The following is a 9,847-nucleotide window of genomic DNA, read 5'->3' as shown; positions in this document are numbered from 1 at the left end:
ATGTACAATCCACCCCTGCCATCTACACACCCTCAACTAAATCCAACATCCAACCCCAAATGTGTTAATTTCCTTTTTTCTACTTTTCGATACTCGTAATAATATTTATATATATTTACGTATTTAAATATCATTCATGTTTTAACTTTTAATTATATTTATAATATTATTATTTTTTATTATATATATATATATATATATATATATATATATAAACGTACCTGAACTTTAACGAAATTTTATTATTCGATGCCGCTGTATTGATCTGATGAATCAATTAATTGATTACTTTCACCATTGGCATTTTAAACACCCGCTATTATATTTTATTTTATTTTCGACCAATCACCTAATTGTATTTGATTTAATACAATAAGAATTCGTACAGAATGTGTGTGTGTGTGACAAGGTTCCAATTCAACCAATCAGATACTTTGTTTACGCAGAACTTGTTTTGAAAGATTATCAGCAATGCCATCTGGTTTTGAAAGTATTAATACGGGTTACAGCAACGCTGATTCGAAAGTAGCAGAATAGTACAATGAAGAAACGATAACCTTCGTAAAATAATAATTAATATTGTTAAACTATTTGGTTTAATTATATAAATATAAATAAATATATTTCTTTGTTATATAAAATTTATAATAATATTATTAATAATAATCGATGTGTAGGACGTATAGAAATTGACGTTGAAAAACAAATTTTAATTTTTATATTAGTTAATAATTAAGATTAATTTCAGAATTATTTTTTATTAAAAATTTGATCTAAAATATAATGCCGGCCCCAAATTTACTTAGCGTAGCCGTTATTTGCTCCAGTAATATGAACAGGAGTATGGAAGCACATGCTTTCCTAAGGTAAAAGGTTATGTCAACCACTTAGCGGAGATTTCGATAATAATAATAATAAAAAATAATAATTAATAAAAAAAATATTAAATTTTTAATTAGATTGATCTATTTCCAACAGACTAACAATTGTTAATTACTTCTTTCAGTAAAAAAGGCTTTAACGTTAAATCTTTTGGTACTGGAGATAAAGTCAAATTACCAGGAAATGCTCCAGATCGTCCTAACATTTATGATTTTGGAACGTCCTATGAAGAGATCTATAATGATTTGTTAAACAAGGATAAACAATAGTAATATATTTATCTATGCTATGTTTTGTTATTTGTCGATACAAGATTTTTATTTATATGCATTCATAGAAACTTAATCTCTAATTTTATACTTTAATTATATTGTTTTACAATTAAAAACGTAATAATTCAGTATTCCTGTATCCTAAAATTTTTAATTGTGAAAGTTAATAGTTTTGTAATAAAATACATTAACCTACAATGATTTAGTTATACACAAAACGGACTGCTACACATGCTGGATAGAAACCGTCGGATAAAACCTAAACCTGAAAGATTTCAATTGTCAAAAGACAAATTTGATATTTTAATCACGTGTGAGGAGCGTGTATATGATCAAGTAATTGAATGCATGGAATCAAGAACTCAAGAAGACAATCAGCCTGTACATCTTATCAATATTGATATTCAAGATAATCACGAAGAGGCTACAGTTGGATCATTTCTCATCTGTGAATTAGTCACTGTGGTATTTACAATTTTTGTTTTTTATTTTTGTTTTTTTACTCTTCCTCTTACGAATTCGAGTAACTCTTTTCTACTAACCATCTTCTCACATTTATTCAATATACCAAAGCCCGAGCGTTTTTTTATCGACTTTCTGGAATCACGATTTTTGTATGTTACTTCTGGATTCATGGATGGGTCATTCATCCACGTTACTAACCGTGTTCCCGTTGGTTGATCAATCGGGAACTAGTAGTAATCCAACGTGACTAGACTGTTGATGCACTCCTGTAATATCCACTTTGTTACTGTTTACATAAAATTATACTTATAACATATTGAAATGTTCTTTTGTGATAGAATTTATATGAGTCTGAAAGTTTAGTAATCATTCATTCCCATAAAAATTTATAAACTTGCCCTTTAAATAAATATCATTCGTTTAAAGCTATAATGGGGTACGAATACTCATCTGACTCACTGAATTTATTATATATATATATATCTATTTCGTTTGAGGTTTATTATTATTATATGATATATTATTTAACATGTTAAAAAACCCCACACATGCCAGTCTCTACGAACCAGCCTTAGATTTTCAGTCCAGGTTGTGTTAGTCACCAATGGCCAACATTATGTTTTTTTTATGATTGATAGATCATTGTTGCCTGAACAGAAAACTCAATAAAAAAGGCTTAATATTTAACATATTAAAAGATGCATTAACACGTTTGTTACCAGTGTCACATTTCCATGACATCGATTTCCATTGAAAACCTGCATCACACATTTACAACGATAACCAATGTGATAAATAAGTTCTAGGCAATAATTGGAATTTTTTCTTTGTGGCATAATATAGCAAACGTGTTAATATATTAATTATTATTTACCTTTAAAATAGTTAAGGAAAGTTTATTGTACATATAAATAATAACAAAACTTCTTTTATCCTTTCAGTTGGCTAACAGCGAAGACTTAGACAATGACATAGACGAATTGCTGCATGAATTTGAATCGAAATTCGTTAGAACAATTTTACACACGGTACTTTTCTACTAAGAATGAACAATGCTATTATCAAATTGAAAGGAACTTCGATGTTCTTTGAACCTAATTTATATAAAAATAACTCAAGTATGTATGTAATTTAATTATCCTTTTCTGAATTTATTGATCTGGATATTTAAGGATAATAATAATGAAGAATGATAAGTGCTTCCTATTTAAATAATTAAATCATTTTCGGTTAAAGAAATTTTATAAATATAACATATTTATATGATATGTATAGAATTTATAGCGAATATCTGCGCCAAAGTTTATCAAATTGTATTGAGGAATAGGATGTCGATGTATACATTTATGTATATATCTCGATTAAATATTAGTCTAAATAAACTGAAAAGTTACAAAAACGTAAAATATTTTAACTTTATTATAATCACTTGTATATGAGGGACTCCACACCAAGTTGGTCGACTTGCAAGGATGAGGCATGAGGAGCGAAAATTAATATGTTGCATAAAATAAAGACATGACGTATATTCCTAAACCAAAAGATCATAAGATCCTTTTATCCACTGCTACTACGTAATCTTAAAAAATTCGATAAGATAGCCGTCTATTATACTTTACAATATTTATTTTATACAGATGATTTATTCATTTTTTATATTATTTTATATAAAATGAATTTTCATTTCCTTAAAATTCAGTAATTTTTGTTATTTAATCGATATATTCAAACTTAGCAAATACCTAAACCTAGGAAGGTCACAATTAATGTGTCATATTTTTGTTATATTAATGTTGATCGAGATGACTATATAGTCTCCTAGCTTTTTCCCGTTTCTTTTTATTGCAATGTTTGTTAATTTTTTTCCATGGCTTCTCCTCAATACAAAGATTTTGCATTGAACCAGCAACTGAACTAGCTGCAGAACCAGCTATGCCACTAAAATTAACAAATATTTTAAAGCGTCTTTCTCACACACAGACACACAAATGATTTTATATAATTTATATTATTTAAAAATACTTACTTATTTCTAGCATTCTGTGGTAAACCACGTGCTTTTCCAGGAACACCTCTAGCGTGAACACCAACAGATTGTTGTGTTAAAAATTTTTTATCTAATTCCTCAGACGTAGTTCTTTTCCCTCCAATTATACGAGCCATTCTAGGCGTTATATGAGTATTTTCTGTTTTAATTCTCCGTGGAGGAGGAAATTGGTGAAATTCATTTTGATTTTGCGTTGGCGGAGCAACGCAATATAAAAGTCTTCCATTTACAAAATCTTTTAAAACGTAACGAGAAGTTCGTGGATTATCTGGTTGACCATTCTGTGTCATAAAACCTCTACTATCTGAAAACGAATCCATGCAATAATATTTATTAATTTAAATATAATTTTCCTTCTCTAAAATCTAAAAATGAATTTTATTAGATGAGTAATTAAAAAATAAAATTGAATTGAATTTTTAATAACAACTTACATCCATAAGCATTTAAAATTTCTTCCGCAGTTGGTGGTCGATCTTGATCTTCTCCTTCTGCTGGTATAGGTAGCATAATTCCATACATATCTTCAATTACATATTTCGGTATCAATGTAGCAAGTAATGTAACCGGTGGAACATGATCTCTCATCTGATCGATTGGCAATATGCCATTCAAAATCATGTCAGCTTTAGTACAAACAAACGATGGCATTACTAAGCCAGGACAATCACATAAAAGTAAATCTTTATCCAGAAATAAAGTTTGAAAATGTTTTGTTTTGCCTGGAGTAGCTGATACAGAAACTTTCTTATATTGTAATAATGCATTAATTGTCGAACTTTTTCCAACATTAGGATATCCTACCATACCGATCGTTGTAACTCCTTCCATATATGTTTTTTCTTTATATATAGATCTAAATAATAAAATCAATTCATCTCTGGTTAATAATTCTGAAGAATTTTTAATCAATGATTCATTTTCTACAAGCTCCGACACATTATCTTTATCTTGTATTTCTGTATTCTTCGTTTGATTATTCAACGACTCTTTTATGTCTTTATCTTGTTTTTCTATATTTTTTGTTACATCATGCAACAATTCTTCTTTATTTTCATTACTTTCACCATTATTTTCATTAATTTCATTACTTTCATCACTACTATCATCCTTTTCTGCATCAACAGAATCTTCATCATCCTCCTCGGATTCTTCTTCAATTTTTTCACTTTCCATAGCTAATTTAGCAGAAAAGAATGCAACTCTCATATTAATACTCGTAAAGTATTCTGCCCACAATTGTCTTTGAGTATCGGTTAAAAAGTCTGCCTTATTGATAAGAATTAAATTCATTTTCTTAGGATCAATCTCTTTAACATAGTTTTCTAAATCTTCACAACGGAACAATAAAGGATTACGTGCATCAACAATTTGAATGACAACATCGCTACGTTCAACTACTCTCCATAATTGTCTCCAAAATTCTAAGTTCTTTTCATAAGGTGTAAGAATAAGGCCTTCGGATTCTTGTAAAACTGCTAAGCTACGTCTCCATTCTAAAAACTCTTCTTTCTCTTTAGCTTGTAAATCTTGTGCTGTGGTAGAACTATCCCACTTTGGTCTCCTCGGTATTTTAAGAAACCCTTTATGCTTCTCGTGTTCTTCCAAAACTTTCTTTTTCTCATCCTTACTCAATAACCCAGGCAAATTTTGTAAATTAACAAACTTAATGTTTAACTTTTCTGCATTGAATTCTGTTCCGGCAAGATCTGCAGTGGCTAGAAATTCTTCAAAAGAACTTTGCTCGGTAACCGATTGAAGATTCAGACATGCCCAATCGTATCCATCGTTTATGTTTTCTGAATGTAGCTTTAAAATATAAAATGAAAATTAAATTAAACAAATAGTCTAAGTATCACGTTGCTATTGAGATAGCCTCAAAAGAAATATTGTTAACATTTTTGTTGAAATATAATCTCAAAATTGTTTATAATTATTAAAACCACGCAATATAATTAATATTAAATATTTTATACGAAACTATAATACATATTTTAATATATCTTAAATATATTTAATATATACTAACATATGTGAATTTTATAAATATAATTGATACAAATGTAAACATATTTTCTACTATGTTATTACCTTAGAAAAATCTCCACGAAATTTTCTAGCGGTGGAAGAACCAAAACGATCTCTGATCAATGATTTTCCTAAATTCTGAACTTTATTTTTCTTTCCCATTTCAATTATTTTTCAAGAATATTATATTGCACAACATTAGACGCTCGTATATACCAAATAATAAACGTGATTGTTTGAAAATTTACTAGGCAGATGGCGCCACGGTTGATCTTTACCATGAATCGAAGACACACAGTGAATATATCTACCGACTTTTATCGATTTATCGAAGTAATTGACGGGGCGAATTAAAAACCAATTCAAAAGGTGAAAGAAAATATGCATGGAAAACAAATCTCCGTGGTGTGTAATTACAATCGTAGTATAAACATAAGTAAATAATTCATTATAATGTTGACAAATAAAATGAAAAAAATAAATAAAATACAATAGAAACAAAACAATATTTAAACAAATAACAAAATATATTTCACGAAAGTTATTTCAATTTCAAAATGGAGATAAATTTATTTTAACACATACGATACGAATAAAAACTAAAGATTATAAAATAAAATAAATGAAAAATATTGTGTAATGTATGAATAAAGAGTGATCGTGATTGTATTAAGATATTTATTGGTTGGGTTGGGTTATTCATTGATCGTAAAAATGATGATTATATTGTAATAAATAGTTTTTTTAATATATCTCATAACACGTTTATAATAAGTATGATGACTATCCTTCAACGTTGGTATTATATTACCCATTCACGTTTCAATTACTTTGGAACTTTAAGTGTCACCTGTAACACGCTTAGCGTCCTCGACAACATATACGCATAAATATATATATATATATAAATATGTATTATGTATGTATATATATATATGTATATATATGTGTGTATAGTTTTAAAACGATCGTACAAGTCAAATAAACGCGGAAATAGCTGGAACAAAGAACGAGATGAAAGAAACGTGAGAGTCAAAGGAAGGAAGAGAAAGAAAGAAAGAAAGAAAGAAAGAAAGAAAGAAAAGGGAAAAGGATGATATGTGGATAAACGGGGAAGTGGTAAAAGGCTAAGGTGAGATGGATGATGAAAAGAAAAAAATAAAGAAAAGAGAAGAGAAAAAAAAAAGAAAGAGAAAGCTATATAAAAACGATCCCAAAGGCAACGCAGGTGGTAGACGAGTGGAAAAGAGAACCCCTCGGTATTTCTCCCTTTTTCATACAACCTACCTGTATCTATACCTAAATTCCTAAAAGAGTAAACGGGAAGGAATATAGCAAAATAAGAATAAGAACGAATAATGGAAAAAGAAGAAGAAGAAGAAGAAGAGGAGGAAGAGGAAGAGGAAGAGGAAGAGGAAGAGAAAGAGGAAGAGGAAGAGGAAGAGGAGAGCGAGTTGTTGTACGGCACCGGTTGCATTTGGCAGTGGTGCAACAATGAGAGACACACGAGAGGGGAAAAAGATGGACACGGTCATAGGAAGGACGGTGGCTGTGGGAAAATAGGGTTGGGCACGGGGTGGCGGGGACGCATGCGTCGACCCGGCAAAGGGCTGTTATGTCGCACTCTGCCGTCAGTTCGGTCAGTCGTCGTGACAACCTCGTTGATACCGTTTCTCTTATTCTCGCTCCGTTCGCGTTTCAGAAAGAGAGAGATCGTCGACTTTAACTTCTTCTACTTTCTTCTTCTTCTACTTCTTCTTCTTCTTCTTCTTCTTCTTCTATTTCAAAGTAATTCATATATTTTTTGTTTTCTTAATCACAATTATCCCTACATTTTTTATGCATACGTGTATGCATATATATGTATATATGTATATATACACGTGTATATAAATATATTAACAAGTTTTCTTCCGTAGGAAAATCTTTAAAAATCGATATCGAACTTCTCTCTCTCTCTCTCTCTCTCTCTCTCTCTCTCTCTCTCTCTCTCTGTCTTTCTTTCTCTTTCTATCTCTTTCTCGCGCGCACGCACACGAGCAAGCCGGTAATCATCGACAAAACTATGACGTGTCGTAGTGTTGCGAAGAAGTAAAGGAGGGCTCCTCCTTTTCTATCTTTAATTTTATTTATCAATCAATTTATCTTTCTAATCTATTCATCTTTCACTATTTCTATCCATCTTTTTTCTCTTTCATTCTAACTTTTGTATGAGAAAAAATTTGTCTTTTACTTTCTTTGTCTTATCTTCTCTTCTCTTCTCTCTTTTATTACGCTACATCGAAATCGTATTGAAATAGAGGATGAAGGAAAGCTTACTACTTCACAACGTTCACGAATGGCGAGTGTAATTTGTGGGTTTTCCTCGTTTTGTGAGATCCGGACAGGTGTGTGCTTCGTAACCATTGGCAATACTTTATTGGTACTTTCCCCTTCCATTGGTATGTATCCACATATACATAGTTATTTAGATTACATTTGTTCTAATGATTCATTTTCTTTCCCTATGATAACAAAAAACTCCGACGAATTTTCAATAATCATTTCGCTTTAAAAAGTGATATTCTACGATTTATCGTATATATTCGATTTATCATGAATTTTTCTATTTGTTTTTCGTGCGACGTATTTAATCGTTTCGTAAAAATCCTGAATAAAAATCGATTTGTAATTAAATGTTTTCTATTCGTTCATTTTATTCTTTATTTCACTTAAATTTACACACTTTCTTCCCATTCTCGACAATTTTCATTTGCATGGGGGAAAGAAGAAGTTTTCTTTTTTATTTATCGTTGCATCGTTATTTTCTCCTTCTTTCCTTTTTTTCTTTCTTTTTTTTTTTTTAATTTTTGTTGCTACTCGTACCACAATAAAGAAAAAGAGAGAAAAAGAATTGCTCGAGAAATTGGATAAACTTTCGGCTTACTCGAGATAACTACACTCTCCGGGTAGACGGCACTGAAGTATGCATTAACACTTCAAAAAAAAAAAAAATAAAAAGAAAGAAAAAGGAGGTAAAAAAAAAAGGGAGGAGGAAAAAAAAGAGCACTCTCCACGTTTTACAATGAACGCGCGCGGAACGCTTCCAGCATTTTTCGAAATTGTCACGAAATCGCAATTAACGATGTGCCAGGACAGTTTAAATGTTGTACGCACACACTTACGAATGCACGTAACGAATACGTGCTAGTATTTAACTAAATGAAATTTATTCATAATCAAATATCCCCATCGTTATCATTATAATAATTATTATTATTATTAATATTATTATTATTATTATTATTATTTTGAATATATTGAATGACGGGGGGAGGGGATACGTTATATATCTTTCGAATTTATTTGTCGAAAGTTTAAATTTGGCAAGGAATGAAAATGATTCGATAAACCATAGCAACAGCAGCGACCGGTGGTGGTTGACTGGTTGCTGGCTCATGGATAACATCGGAACAGCTGCTAGCCGAGGCCTCTACAAAATTCTAATCTTCCGGGCACGTACATATGAATGAAATCATTCAATCCTATACACGCACATATATTTTATACACATACACATATATATTTACATAAAAAGAAACTCTTATATTGTGAACAGCTTTTGCGAACGTTCACATAAATCCATTCGCACGATCAAAAATTATTCACACGTAGTTTGTATTTTAATGTTTTATTACAAATGATCTCTCGAATGTAAATGATATATTAAAATGAAAATTTAACCGACTACGTAATATTCTCACATCGTGAATTACGAATAATTCTCGTGAAATAATTCGCGCGATGAAAAATTACGATATTTAAATGCATAAATGATCATTATTTCCCGGATGACTTTAATGGGAGAGCATGGTCGATAAGAAAAGTGAAAATAAGTATTAAGTATGATCGTAACTCTCTCATGCAGTATGAGTGTATTTCGTAAGTGTTCCCATAAACTGATTCGCACGATGAAAAATTAGACACATGGTCTAGATAGACGGTACTTGTATTCAAATTATTTCTTGATTCATTAAATGGGGTGTTGTCGATATGCCTAATGAAAATTAGTATTATGCGATGACATCATTTTCTTATAATGTGAGTTTCTTTTTTATGGTTTTTCTCATAAACTGATTTAATATTTAATATATAATAAATATATATTTAAATT

The 9,847-nt window shown here is 30.3% G+C and overlaps 3 protein-coding genes across 17 annotated transcripts in view; 2 read left to right on the top strand and 1 right to left on the bottom strand.

Annotated features, from left to right (window-relative positions):
• Positions 1–494: 494 nt before the first annotated feature.
• LOC106784900 (RNA polymerase II subunit A C-terminal domain phosphatase SSU72) lies at positions 495–3,025 on the top strand. The gene is made up of 4 exons (XM_014744896.1): positions 495–866; positions 1,007–1,150; positions 1,361–1,619; positions 2,561–3,025. The coding sequence occupies exons 1-4, from the start codon at positions 784–786 to the stop codon at positions 2,660–2,662; spliced, it is 588 nt and encodes a 195-aa protein (XP_014600382.1). The 5' UTR covers positions 495–783; the 3' UTR covers positions 2,663–3,025.
• Positions 3,021–5,934, bottom strand: LOC106784899 (large subunit GTPase 1 homolog). Its single transcript, XM_014744895.1, has 4 exons — positions 5,758–5,934; positions 4,101–5,475; positions 3,646–3,970; positions 3,021–3,557 (listed from the first exon to the last, which is right to left on the bottom strand). Exons 1-4 carry the CDS (start codon positions 5,854–5,856, stop codon positions 3,407–3,409), a joined length of 1,950 nt encoding a protein of 649 aa, XP_014600381.1. The 5' UTR covers positions 5,857–5,934; the 3' UTR covers positions 3,021–3,406.
• Positions 5,935–7,444: 1,510 nt separating this feature from the next.
• The window catches only part of LOC106784896 (kazrin), a 38,465-nt gene continuing 36,062 nt past the window's right edge, over positions 7,445–9,847 (top strand). For 6 of the 15 annotated variants that reach the window (XM_014744888.1, XM_014744891.1, XM_014744890.1 and 3 more), the window contains exon 1: positions 7,876–8,135. The gene's annotated coding sequence lies outside the window, so the exon portion shown is untranslated. Of the gene's footprint in view, positions 7,483–7,647; positions 7,742–7,769; positions 7,786–7,874; positions 8,136–9,847 lie in introns of those variants that run through there. The other 9 variants (XM_014744887.1, XM_014744886.1, XM_014744889.1 and 6 more) reach the window with 7 other exon arrangements.

Source organism: Polistes canadensis, unplaced genomic scaffold (assembly GCF_001313835.1).
Source record: "Polistes canadensis isolate GaletaPanama2010 unplaced genomic scaffold, ASM131383v1 scaffold_42, whole genome shotgun sequence".
Lineage (NCBI taxonomy): Eukaryota > Metazoa > Arthropoda > Insecta > Hymenoptera > Vespidae > Polistes > Polistes canadensis.
The sequence above is the reverse complement of the archived record's forward strand: the minus strand, read 5'-3'. Positions and strand labels throughout refer to the sequence as shown.